A 14,357-nucleotide genomic window follows, 5' to 3' on the forward strand; every position below is an offset into this window, starting at 1 on the left:
GACTGACGGTTATCATGATTCCACTCAGAAAGGCTCTAAGGTAGTTGTAATCTTAAGTAAATTAGGAAAGAAGGGGAACCCTGATCATAAAACTAGTTGTTTTTGATGCTCAACTTGCGCCCCCGTGTGGAACGAACTTGCTCTCAAAATTCACAGCAATTCTCTCTCTCTCTCTCTCTCTCTCTCTCTCTCTCTCTCTCTCTCTCTCTCTCTCTCTCTCTATATATATATATATATATTCACACACGCTCATATACTTACTTTTTATGTGAATATAAACTGAAGCAAAAACTCGGCACAAATAAATGTGAAATTCAGACATATGAGTAGACCGCAAATAAAAATGTAAAACTGCAAATCCCCAGCATACCAGTATAATTATTATGTTATGTCCAAATCACAAAAAAAAAAACACAATAATTGAAATCGGTTCGTAAAAATGCTGTTATTCCAATATTCCAATAAACAAAAACAAATTGTTGCCACAATAATCATTTTGATTACTGCAACGTTGCATTTTGGTTTTCACATCAAATTTAATTTACAAAAGGGATATATTATTCATTTTTTAACATAGAAAGCATGTTAATAATAATAATAATAATAGTTATTGTTATTATTATTATTATTGTTGTTGTTGATGTTTTCCTAAAACAATATATTTTTATTGTGTTCCAAAAACAATGGCAAAACTTTTTTCCTCTTACGATTAGGAGAGAGAGAGAGAGAGAGAGAGAGAGAGAGAGAGAGAGAGAGTGAGAGAGAGAGAGAGTGTGTGTGTGTGTGTGTGTGTTCGTCGTGTTTCACACTGTCGGTGTTTGTAACGCGAGGCAGTCGTGTGTGTAACCTCACAGTCTCCTCTGGACTGAGTCTGAGCGAGTGAAGAGACGCGGGAATCTGTACCTTCCCCTCAGTCTGGAGCAGGATCTGAATGGACGTCAAACAGACTTGTCTGAATGGCACAGTTTAACGCAGTCGACAGGTTTCACGTGCGAACAAACCCACGGGACGCACGGTTTCCGCGCTGGGATCAAACCTGCTGTTCTGACCGTCAGAGTACGGGAAGTTTTAAAGAGACGCTGGACGCACAGTAGCATTGACTAATCGGGCTCCGGGTTTGTTATTAAACCTTTCAAGCGATTTCTAAAGTACTTTTAAGAATAGTTTAAGTGTTTTTGAGGGGGATATATCTTGTATCTTTTTTTAAGTGGATGAAAAACCTTAAAGCCATCGATGAAGTGACACACCTTCATGTTATCACGAGTCAAGCCTCTAACAGGTAAGAGACACATTCATATGTTCAAGTCTTCTCTTTGAATCATGATGTCTGTTGCGCGTTTTGCATGCAACATCTGAAGATGCTGTTCAGTTGCGTGTTTTGTTCTACATGGCTTTATTTCTGTTTAAAAGTGTGTTTTCTGGGGTGCACGTGAGGTCCAGTGCTTCTCATGAGAACAATGACCAGCACACAGTCTCTGACCAGAGCTGGACATGCTGGATATCAGCCCTGTCCACTACTGACACATTCAGAGTACTTTACATCTACTGCATTAGACAAATACTTTTTTGGTATTTTATTGTATGCTATTAGTAGTCATACTACAACATTTAAAAGGGTACTTTGGCTTTTTAAGTGGCTTATACAGAATAAATATAGAATACTGTGTAAATATTTATAGAAGTAAAGATAAATTATTAGGGTGAAAGGTAGTTGTAATATCTAAAAACGTGTCTTATTTATTTATTTATTAGGCTCTTGGTTTCACTGGTTGTCAACATCTAAAACATCAAAACTATAATCTGTATTATATATATATTTAATATCAATGTATTATATATGTAATATCAACAATATTGTTTGTTTTTATTTAAGTTATCTTATCTATTTATTGAACTCTTGGTTTTATGTGGTTGTCAACATCTAAAACAAATACAATATATTCAAACATTTTATTTAATACAAATGTACATGTATTATATATTGTATATTTAAAAATATGTGTCTAGTTATTTTTATTTATTCATTTATTAAGCAAACTTCTGGTTTTACCTGAAAAATACAAATCTCTGAATTAGTAAAATAAATATTTAGTATAAACATACAGAGATGCATACTAATATATATATATGTTACACATATATATATGTTAGAGTGTGTATATATAATATGAATATGTATGTGTGCATATACTGTGTGTGTAAAAGTTAAAGTTAAATGTTTTTAGTATTTGAATTAAAGTTACACTTTATTTCATGCTTTGTTTTTATTTTAACCCTATTATTATTTGAAGCATATTGTGATGTTGGGTGATATTTTGTTCAGCATTTAGCATTTATACACCATTACCTCATATAACCTATATACTGTATTATTTAACACCTGTACGTATTTGAGCTGTGTGGCCTTCTAGTCTAATATTGATGCATTGGACATGCTTTAATGGCCTTGATTGCAATCTTATCATGTTTTGTCACGGTTTCTACACTTGATTGGCCATATGTGTGTCAAAAGATAAGAGAGCTGTATTTCAGAGAGAGAAACGAACCTGAGCTGTGTGAATATAAATATTGTTAAAGTTACTGTTTGCCAAATATACTAGCAGAAGCTAACTAAAGCTGTTTAACCAGTTGCGCTTGGATTAGTTTGTGGTATACTTTGGTCACTGGGTCTTGCCTAACAATGACCAAATGCACATCTTAACCTGAACTAGAGTGAGCGGTGAGGGTCACACGTCATGAGCTGAACCGACTCACCTTCTGCTCGGGATCTCATGCTTTCATACACTGTTTAAGCAGATATTATTTACCCACATTAGACAGAGTGTTGTGATGATACACACAGCTGCTGGAAGAGCAAAGGTCACAGTGATAACAAATGTCATCATGGTTATCTTGATACCTTTAAGCATTTTATTGTTCTCTTTCTGTCTGACTTGCTCCCATTAATCAGTGCTAGTGCAGCAAACCACCTGCTTCTCGAGATAATAACAATTATCACTGTGGAGTGCAACATTGTCCTGCTACTTTTTCATCAGCTTTCTTATGGAAGTATTTTTCCTATAGGGAACACCCCCCCCCCCCCAACCCCCCAAAAAGGGCATCCAAGATTTAGATGAGTTTGTTTCTTCATTAAAAAATATTTGGTGAAATGTAGCATTCCATCACTTGCTCATCAATGGATGCTCTGCAGTGAATGGGTGCCGTCAGAATGAGAGTCCAAACAGCTGATAAAAACATCACAATAATACACAAGTAATCCACAGCACTCCAGTCCATCAGTTAATGTGTTTAGAAGTGAAAGGTTGCTTGGTTGTAAGAAACAAATCTAAGATTAAGACGTTTTTACTTCAAACCATCGTTTCCTGGTTTAAATCCAAATAATGCTTTATCCAGTAGAAAAAGTCACATGTGTTATATTTGTTATATATCTCAACCTATCTGTTTAGATCTGGGACTGTTAATGTTACATGTACTTTTTATCTGTAAACAGTGTTTTATCTGTGCATATTTCTGATCTCCTGATTCAGACAAGATGGATAAAAATATGGTAAAAAGCAACATTATGAATAGAGGACTTAGCATATTAAAAAAAAGCCTTATTGAGGATTTTTGGGAGATTGCATAATTTCATTACCTCAGTTCAGTGTGTATTATGGATGTGGGTGGCACAAATTTCTTGTCATATTCACTGATTGGTTGATATTTCTCAGCAGAATCATGGGTAATGTAGTTTTTCACCAGGAGTCCTGCTGTTAAACACAATTATTGAAAAGAATTACCAGTACTCAAAAAAGTGCGGGTTTATGGCTTCGACAAAAGCGAGTAGTAATTTCATATCTTATAGTGATTCTGTCCTTGAAGGTTTATAACATTTAAAATCAATTCCCTTATGGAGAAAATGAATGGGATTTTTATTAAAGATCTTCTATTACTGTGGCTCATACTTAGGGACTTGGGCAACAACCTTGCAACCACAAAGTAACATTCGATCAATTTTAACAAGTGCATCGAAACCAAGATTAACGGCCAAACACTACTATATGATTGCATTACATAATGTATTCCTTTTAGATTTTCTAGCTCATAGTTTTCGAATTTTACAATGAATATGTCCTTTAAATTTAGTCTGCTTATCAATGTTTGTTACTTTCACTCTTTCTTTGTCTTTTCTTTCTGAATTAATTTTTTTCAGTGTTAATCTTGCAGTGTTAATTCTTTATAGAAGCCCATTTCTGCCATGGGATAAAAAGAAAAGTAAAATAAAAAAAAGTGTAACTGAGTTTTCTTTCTAACATTTGTGACTCTTTATCTCACAATCCTGACTTTTCTCAGAAATGTGAGATATAAACTTGCAATTGAGAGTAATAAAATCCAGTTCTGAAGAAAAAAAAAATCAGTTTTGACATTTTCTTACAATTGAAAGTTTATATCTCACAAATCTGAGAAAAAAATATGTAAACTCGCATTTGCAAGAAAAAACTGATTAAAAAGTCACAGTTACCTATTTGTTTTTTATTCAGTCTTGGAAACAAGCTTCCATATTTCTTTAATATTTTCATCAGCAGTATGTTTTCTAAACTCACATGATGCATTCTTTACATCATGATGTCTTCATAATAATTGAACTTTAATTAGTTTACTTTTAGTCTATACTTTATCAGACCATGCATTTGGAGCTAAAAGCTAAATCATGAATTTGAAGGAGATTATGTTTGTTAGTGCTTATGCAATCTATAAATGGAGTTATTGTATATGGGCTCAGGGTAATACAAATCATGTTTTGTTCATGCATGGCAAAGTCACAAGACCAAGTTTAAAGGTTTTACCTCACAGATCTAGCTGGGTGGTGGTAGTTTCATTGCATTTTAGCATCAGTGATCTGCACTGGAGAGAAATCAAAGCCACTTGAGCAGTATTTGGCAGCAGGACTCCCATGGGTGTTTATAGACACATCATGTCATCAAGTGATATTTCCTGACTTATTTTGAGCCAGGTTTTTGCTAAGACTCTACTTAAGATTTCCTGTGATCCCAGATGTTGTGCTTCACTGCCATTGGCTGGTCTGCACATGTGGACATCATCATTGCTGTTCGGTCTGGTTTCTGTGATAATAATAAGTGGTATATGAGTATCTCATTGGCAGAACAGTTCAGGATGAACCTTCCCTAAGGACTGCTAATGTGAGAAATGTTGTACAAATGGGAAAATGATCTAATGAGCCCTTATTAACTGATGAGAAAGTGGTGTTTATGAAAGCAGGAATCTCAATGGAGCCTGATATTGTGGCCTAAAGGAAGTCATATAATTCGATAGAAACTCCAATGTATGCCATTTTGAAATTATCAGTGGCATTGCAAAGTCTACTTTTTAATACATTTTATAGTGATTTCTGAGTAAATGTTGTGTTCTGAAGAAAATATATTTGGTTTACATGTTTTATTGTGAGCTAAAACTAAAGCTATACAAATTCTTCATTGAAATAAAGCTGAAATTAAAAAAAAAATGTAAATAAAAAAACTTGAAAATGAACATTGTACTACTAAAAATATTTTTTATTCACTGAAATGAAGAAAATATATAGCTATTACATGAAATTGAATGAAAATATTAAGAAAATCGAAGTGTTGCAAGAGTTGAAGTACTAAAACTGCTCAAACTGAAATAAAAATAAATGAAAAGTAAACAGAACTAATATAACTAAATAAAACCAATAAAAAGTACAAAACCACATAACAAAATTACTACAAAAATTGTAATATTCCAAATTGTAATAAATGAGCACCTGCATTATTATTAATAATAAATAGTAATAAAATAGCATTGTTACCCATTGAAAAGTTGCCTGCATGAGATTTGTTTGGGGCTTGCTAAAGTGTTGCTAGGGTATTTTGCATGGTCTACATTAAAAGTAGTCCCTCTTTCAATGTAGGCTAAGTCTGTATGGGATTTATTTTGGGTCTTATATTTGTTGATTTATGGTCGGCTTTTCATATGTGTCTCCTTAGATTAGAGACATGCAGTATTGGCCATATTTCTCTTTTGCTTCATCTATTGAAAAATCACATCAATCAATCACTAGTTTCATTTATTGTTGATTTAAATGAAATGAAACGTGTTAAATCCCATGGCACAGGATATTTCCACCATCAACAGTCACCCACCCCTAGAAGAGCCATCATAATGCCACAGGATGACTGCTGGCTTACTGCTCTTCCTCTGACCCGGGTCATTCAGCTTGGCCTGTGCTGGAGCCCTGTGGATCATCCTGGATTAGCTTCAGCATAATACAGCTGCTAATCAGGCTGTGTCTGTGGCGGACTGTCCACGCTGTTCACTGCAGCAAAGAGCAGGTGTCCACTGATGTACCTTTCATCTGCCTGTACTCCAGAGCTCACGGGAGCTGCTTTCACATGGGCCTCAGTGACGTTTGCATGATTCCTACGCTGAAGCTTTCAGAAAGAACCTCTTTTTTTTAATAAACAAAATTGAAAACAGTTTGTTTATGTGGCACTTGCGTATGAGAAAAAGGAGAAAAAGTAAATAACAATTAATAAACATCTAATTTTAAAATTATTAGAAAGACAGTTTAGAAAAAAAAAGTAAATAAATAAATGAAACAACACAATATTAAAGTGCAATTAAAGGATTACACTATATTCTGTTACTTCATCTCAGAGGTTTTTTTTTTAATATGCACTGCTTTTGATAGTCGGAAATGCATATTTTTTCAAGTTTTAATCTGTTAGAATTATTTGCATAACATTAATATATTTTTATTATCATTTTATTATTATCATTTTCATTTGTAATAATCTGATTTGTATGCTTTTGTTATTTTTTTCTAAATAGGATTGATTTATTTTTATTTCAATTTAAGTTTTATTTCTGTTACTAATTGTAGTGCTTCAAACTTCCACCTATTTCAGGTTGTTGTAAAGGAAACATTTTAATATTTCAACATTATAAGCTTTAGCTGGAGGTGCATGTGTGCTTCTTAATGCACCTGTGTACTGAACAGGTGTTATCCTCATCGGATGAGTAAACCACCTCATTTGACATTTGATTCCTGAGAAGTAGATTCAAACTTCTGCTTTCTGATGACATGTTGACCCTTTAATACTCTTAACCTGCATCACCTGCAGAAATATACACCCGACACAAACACCTTCGTCAGAGTACCTTGTGGTGAGAATAACTTGAACACATTGCTCCTAATGCGATGGAAGTGGCAAGTTGCCCAGCAAACAGCTTGAACTGGAGTACTTACATCTCCAGTGTTAATTAAACTGAAGTCATGGCAAATTGATCACGTCAAAGAAGTAGATCATAGAGCTCTTACCAGCATGTGAAATGAAACATCAGTGGTATATTGCATGGAGATATATTAATGGCTTGTAACTGTGTCACTTGCATATTACTTGATTCATTTAGTCAATTAAGTCTGTGAACTATCAAAGCAGATCAGCCTGAAACGTGTGCCAACTAGATTGTCTGTTATCAGCTAAAGCCATCCCAGTGGACACACTTAGGTCAATAACAGATGGTGCATGTCTTAGCATGTCTCAACGAAACTTCAAGTGGCAATGTAGTTGTTTTGGCTTTGGATGGTGTGTTGAAGACATTTTATTAAGCGTCCACAGTCAAGGCCAGGATCAAAGATCAGACGGTTTGCAGAGCATGTCCCATCATGCCTTGGGACAGTCTAGAGCATATCTTCACTATCTTAAACATCTGTTTTGGGGGCTTCACCTCTTGAAGATGTCATAAGGTTGAGTTCATGGGGTGTGTGCATGTCACTCAGATCAGAGTGTATCGTGTTGTTGAGTTATGTGATAACCTCCAAATATTCTCTACTGTTCAAACTTTTGGGGTCTGTAAGATTTATTTATTTTTAAAGATATTAATGCTTTTATTCAGTGAGGATGCAGTAAAGTGTTCAGTAATGACATCTATGTTACAAAAGATGGCTGATGGATATTCTAAAGTTTGGGGCGGTTTTGAAAGAACTTGCATTCATTTGATCTAAAATACAGTAAAATCAGTCAAATGTTGTTACAGTTTGAAATAACTGTTTTATATATGAACATATTTTTTAATAAAATGTATTTCTGCGATTAAAGCAGAATTTTCAGCATCATTACTCCAGTCTTCAGAGTCACATGATCCTTCAGAAATCATTGCTGCTCAAGAAACATTTCTGATTATTATTATTAATGTCGTGGTGGTCAACTATAATGGGTGTTTAAATTATTTATTGTTAAATAAATACCCCCAGTCTCACCACAGAGCACAGATTCTTGACTTTTGTTGCGTAGTTTAGTACTTTTGGCTGGAGTCAGACACACCTGGAGTCTCGTAGGGCAGAAAGCTTTGCTCTCCGTCTGTCTTTCACTGCTTGCACTCCTCTCTCTGAAAGACACTTTCACAAGGAGGCCTTGTTGAACAGCTTGACTGGTAAGAGACTCCACGCAGAGGCACACAATGCCCAGCCCTCATCTGGCACCTCTAAAGGCGTCTTCAAATAAAGCACTGACTCCAGAACAGAGGCATTATAACCTCAGCTGATATGACTCTACCCATGGGATTGTGACTTTTGGATCTCTTAAAAATGAAGGATACAAAGAGGTTTTTTTGCATCTAATGTCATAGAAGAACCATTTTTGGTTCCCCAGAAAAACTTTCAGTAACAGTTCAGTGTGAAGAAGATTTAAGTGTGTTCATACGACTTTAGCAAAGCTGTGCCTTGTATAAACTAAACAATTTTTGCTAGTCATTTTCAAACCGTTTATTTACAGTATGACTTCACTTATGCAGTATTTCTAGAGTTGTTCCGATTCCGATACTAGTATCGGAAATATCTCCGATACCACAACAAATTCTGGCATCGGCATCGGCGAGTACATGAACCCATATACCGATCCGATACCATTTTCTTAAAAAAGACCTAGTTATGACCGCAAGCTTTGCCTAACCGCTGCACGGTTCTTCTTCGCTGCTCAAAATGCATTGAAAACACAGGAAGTTGTGCTGTGTTGCCACAAGCAACCCCTGTTTAGAGCAGCGAAGAAGAAATGAAAACGCGTTAGCAGCCCTTATCTATATATGACTGGATCACTTATCACATTCTAAACTGCCAAAAGACAGTGAAGCCGCTTCTATATTATAGATCAGTGGTTAGCAGTATGTCTCTGTAGTACCGGTAGTTACAGACTCTCGAGTATATTCAGTACCGGCAACTGCGTTCAGTCGCTTCCGTGTAAGTCAAAACGCAGGGCTCCAGACAGTAGCCGAATATATACTAGTGTCTGTGAATATTAAACTGCAAAATACTATTTAAATATTACTCCCGCAAAATCTACATCTCTGTGGGTGACTGGCACAGATGCGCGAGAGCTCGCTGTTTTGTAGTCTCTGCTGTGTGTCATGAGGACACGAACGCATAAACCGTCACTTCATGAGAATTTACCGTTTCATTTGAGAATACTGTCATATCATAAACACAGACACTCAAAGATCTTCATGGCAGCCCATTAAAATAAATGTTTGGTTTACATGAGTAAATTGACAATATATAAAGCTACTGTTGTAGCCTACAGTAATAATAATACATCTCTATAATAATAATAATTATGCCTAGATGGTTGCTTGTTTTTTACTTGTTTTTTACTTGTTAGAGATTATCTGATTAATAGATCTTTTTTTATATTCCTAGACTTATTTGTTGCAGTTTTTTTATACAGTTATATTGTAAAACTTAAATACCTTTTTTAGTTTGCGGTGTTAGATTTTTGGCTGCATTTGAAGTTCTTTTTTGCATAAGAAAATAAATAATACTGTCAAATTCATGTTAGATAATAAAAATACTGTAATAAATACAGTAGTTCACCATGTATTTGTTCATGTTTTATTGAGGGATCTGTCTGAAGCACACCATAAAAAAATTCTAGCAATTTACACAGGGCTAGTAGTATATACAGCTGTATATACAGATATACACCCAGGTATCGGATCAGTACTCGGTATCGGCCGATACCCTGAGCCCAGGTATCGGAATCGGTATCGGGAAGAGAAAAAGGGTATCGGAACATCTCTAAGTATTTCCTACACCAATTATGTTAATAAGTGCTGTTGTTACCGTATGATAGGAAAGAATATTTTGGTGTAACACAATATACACTTACTTTTTTGAAAAGGATATTTTTTCTTGACACCAAAGGCATTTTCCAAGTGGAGGATGTTGATGTGGAAACAGCAGAAGTGTATGGTTTATTTCATACCTGTGGTTGTTCAGCCAATTTCTTTCCACTGTGTTGTGGAACTCTGTCTTGTGATTTGGGCTGGAAAGAATGAAAATGAGATTTATAGTCCCCTGGCGAAATTTGACTTGTTTGATGTGCCAGAGCGAATGTAACCACGATATCTGGTACCTTTACCATTATGTACTTCTGATTTTTGTTGCGTTCTCTTTCATAGATTTGTGCAGAAAGACAAACCAAGCAAAATGCGTTCGGATGCTTTGCGCATGGCTTCTAAAAATATCCTCCCCCTCCAACTCGGGCTTTAATTAACTTAATTAACTTAAAGTAATAAGCTGGTATTAGTGGCTTTGAATGGTGGGAGATGGGTTGCTGGGGGGATTTTGCTGCTCTCAGGTGCTCAATCATACGAGTGGATGCTTGCCAGCGCTGTATTAAACAACTTCTGCTTTCATTTCCAGGCACTTTGTTGGGAAACTCCTCCACAATACTGGAGAGAAATATTAAACAGAGCGGAGAGTTATTGTAAACTGCGGGGTGTGTTCACTTTCTGGGTCACTGTCGGGTGATGTTTGAGATAACAGGGAGGTTTCCTGATGGTTGAACCACTGTATTTTAGTAGGTAAAATGTTTTTAGCTGAAAAAAAAAAACAAAAAAAAACACAATTACTATTTCTCATGCACAATTTTTTTTTTTTTAAATAAAAAAATCATGATTTTCTTGTTTTCTTTGTATTTATTTATTTATTATCTTCTATTGCTCATGCACCATGAAGTATTGCATTAATGTGGATAATTGTTTTGCATGGACAAACAGCACTCACATTTTCAATAGAGAAGGAGCAGGTCAACCAATCATGGGAAGTTAAGATCAAGGTCATTATAGTTAACTAAAACTAAAATAAAAACATTTAAAAAAATGCATTTCTTTAAATAAAATAAACATGAATGAAAAAATGCATTTATACATGTGATTTATATATAATATAATAAAAAGTATATTTAAAATGCATTTTATCTTTAGCTGTTTGCAGCATTTCTCATTTTCACTTGTTTAACTTGACTAATAACTAAAACTTGACTTTATACGCTAATAAAAATTACAGAAAATAAAAAAATATATTTTTATTTATTTATGATAAATAAAAACTATATATATATATATATATATATATATATATATATATATATATGTATATGTATATGTTTCATTACACTTACCAAAACAACAAAAGCAGTCAAATGTTTCTGCAGAGGAGAAATTAATTAAAATTAAATAATTAAAATTAGGCATAAAATAATATTATTCATGTGTATTTCAGCTGAAGTCAAGTTGGTAACCTGACTCAAATGAAGACACGAAGCAGGCCTTTGTAGTTTTTCTCTAATTAAGAGATGATACAAGACTTCTTCACCTTAAATATGTTTGTCAAAATCAAAAGTGTTACGAAATGCACCATATTTTGTCAGAATGCTTTTGGAGGCATTATTATTGCAATCAGCACCCCAAAATTTGCAACACTAATTTGATTTCATTCAGCAAACATGATGCAGGCCAGAGTTATCTGATTTGTGAATAAATCGTTCTTTTGCGTGATTGTGGTGAAATATGACCTAGACATATTGTTTAAAGTCTCAATATTTTTCTAATAAGGAAATGTGCAAGTATTAAATGATAACGTGAGATGGGTGTAATGGATTACGTCTGTAAAGAACATAACACTCTGAGCCGGGAAATATTCCTCATGTTGTCTTATCTTAGACCGAGAGTCCTCAGAACTGACTTATGTGTGTGTCTCTGTGTTTCAGGTGGGGTGTGTGTGATGGTATTTGAGTGTTTACCATGGTACAGAAGAAACTCTGGCTTCTGAATGTCACCGTCGCGGCCACCCTCTCTTTACTGCGTAAGTATTTCTGTGGCTTATGCTACACAATCTATACAAGCGAGAGCATTTGTGATATTTAAGATGGTATTAAGGAGCAAAGACCCCAAACATTTGGGGGAAAAGGGATCAAATCCTTCCTGTAAAAAAATGAAATCAGCAAATCCAGATTTAGATCGGTCTGGGATTTAGATTTCCCTTCTCTCGAGGCACGGGGTGTGAGTCTTGGGGGAGGCTGGCCATGTGTGCACCTCAGGGGGTCTTGGGACAGGGCGGGGGGGGGGGGTTGTGGTTCTGTCAGCGGGCATCACTTTTGAGAGATTACCCTTTAATCGCAGACTAGATGAGGTGCATGGGGCCGCTATGGCACAAGAGGTGCAAAACTGCCCCGATGGGTTTGAAACTTGTGAGTTTGAGAGTCTACAGACTGACTCCGCTTAGTCTGTAATCTCACAAATATTAAACTCATTCTCTTTTCTGTAAATTGAAAAATATAAATAATAGTTGTACTTAAGTTTAATGAACAAGATCATTTATTACTAAATTAAGGTAATGCAAATTAGATTTTGTTGTTTATTTTCTTCTGAAAAAGTATTTTAAAATATTATTTATATAATATATTATACAATTATATCATTTTATTTATATTTTAAGGGTAAATTATTTTATTATACTATATATATATATATATATATATATATATATATATATATATATATATATATATATATATATATATATATAGTATTATATATTATATAAATATATATTGTATAATATATATATATATATATATATATATATATATATATATATATATATATATATAAATATATATATATATATATATATATATATATATAAATAATATTTTAAAATAATTTACCCATAAAAATGTTTAATTTACCCATAACATTTTTTATATATATATTTTATTGATTGACCCTTACGATGCTTCTTTTGTCTGTGCTGTTTGGAAGCCGTTGCCTAATGGTTAGAGAGTCGGACTCCCAAACGAAAGGTTGTGGGTTCTAGTCCCAGGCCGGCAGGAATTGTGGGTGGGGTGAGTGCATGTACAGTTCTCTCTCCACCTTCAATACCACGACTTAGGTGCCCTTGAGCAAGGCATTGAACCCCCAACTGCTCCCTGGGTGCCGCAGCATAAATGGCTGCCCACTGCTCCGGGTGTGTGCTCACAGTGTGTGTGTGTGTGTGTTCACTGCTCTGTGTGTGTGCACTTCGGATGGGTTAAATGCAGAGCACAAATTCTGAGTATGGGTCACCATACTTGGCTGAATGTCACGTCACTTTCACATGCATGTCATCTCTTTGGCACCCTACCCCTCTTAATCAGGATTTGCATGCGCCCCCATTTAGTGTGTGTTTTTGTGACACCACCCTCCTATTTCTCTTTTGTGTCTTGTTTTTCTCAGTCACACTCTCATTTTCCATCTCACATTCTCCTCTGGCTCTCGTTCCTGTATGTATCCTATCATTCCTCTTTTACTTTCTCCAGGACATCAGAACTGCTGGTTGTATCATTAAGTACACAGTGTAAAGGAAGTACTTGCCTCCATTGACAAATATTGGTCTTTTACACCCTGTGAATTTGATCTACACACTGTGAGTGCGAACAGAACTCATGCAGGGTGTTTGTTATCTGTTCCTCGTGATGTATTGTTCTTCTGATGACTATTTTGAGAACTAAATGAATTAACCTTATAAATTGCATTACTTTGTCAAAATAAGTGCCTTGTCACATGACTAGCACATCTCTCCATGCTGAAAAAAGTCTAGGTCAGCAATAACCAGCAGAAATCCATCTTATACAAAACTAAATCAAAATAAATACATCTTGATCAACTCAACTAGACCAGCAATAACCAGCAGAAATCCATCTGGACCAATTATAAACCAGGATACATTTGCTTGGACATATCTAAACCATCACTGACAAGCGTAAAACAGTCTAGACCAGCACTAACCTGCATACATCCATCTGGACTAGCTCTAAACTACAGTAATATAATCTTTTAAAACAACCAGCATAAATCAGTCTAGACCAAAACTAGCCAGAAATGTATCTGGACCAGCTCTAAACCAGAATAAATCAGTCTGGAAAAGCTAAAAACCACTGCAAACCAATATATATTACTCTGAAGCAGCTCAAAAACACTACTAACAATCATAAAACAGTCTAGACCAGGACTAAGCACAT

General features: G+C 35.0%; 1 protein-coding gene across 2 annotated transcripts in view; it reads left to right on the forward strand.

Moving 5' to 3' along the window:
* The first annotated feature begins 810 nt into the window (after window positions 1-810).
* The window catches only part of igsf9b (immunoglobulin superfamily, member 9b), a 38,386-nt gene continuing 24,839 nt past the window's right edge, over window positions 811-14,357 (forward strand). Inside the window, exons 1-3 of one of the 2 annotated variants that reach the window (XM_052604910.1) lie at window positions 811-1,115; window positions 1,209-1,279; window positions 12,066-12,160. In XM_052604910.1, the coding sequence (XP_052460870.1) occupies window positions 12,100-12,160 (61 nt within the window). In that variant the 5' untranslated portion in view covers window positions 811-1,115; window positions 1,209-1,279; window positions 12,066-12,099. Of the gene's footprint in view, window positions 1,280-12,065; window positions 12,161-14,357 lie in introns of both variants that reach the window. The other variant, XM_052604909.1, reaches the window with a different exon arrangement.

Source organism: Carassius gibelio, chromosome A8 (genome assembly GCF_023724105.1).
Source record: "Carassius gibelio isolate Cgi1373 ecotype wild population from Czech Republic chromosome A8, carGib1.2-hapl.c, whole genome shotgun sequence".
In the NCBI taxonomy this organism is placed as follows: Eukaryota; Metazoa; Chordata; class Actinopteri; order Cypriniformes; family Cyprinidae; genus Carassius; species Carassius gibelio.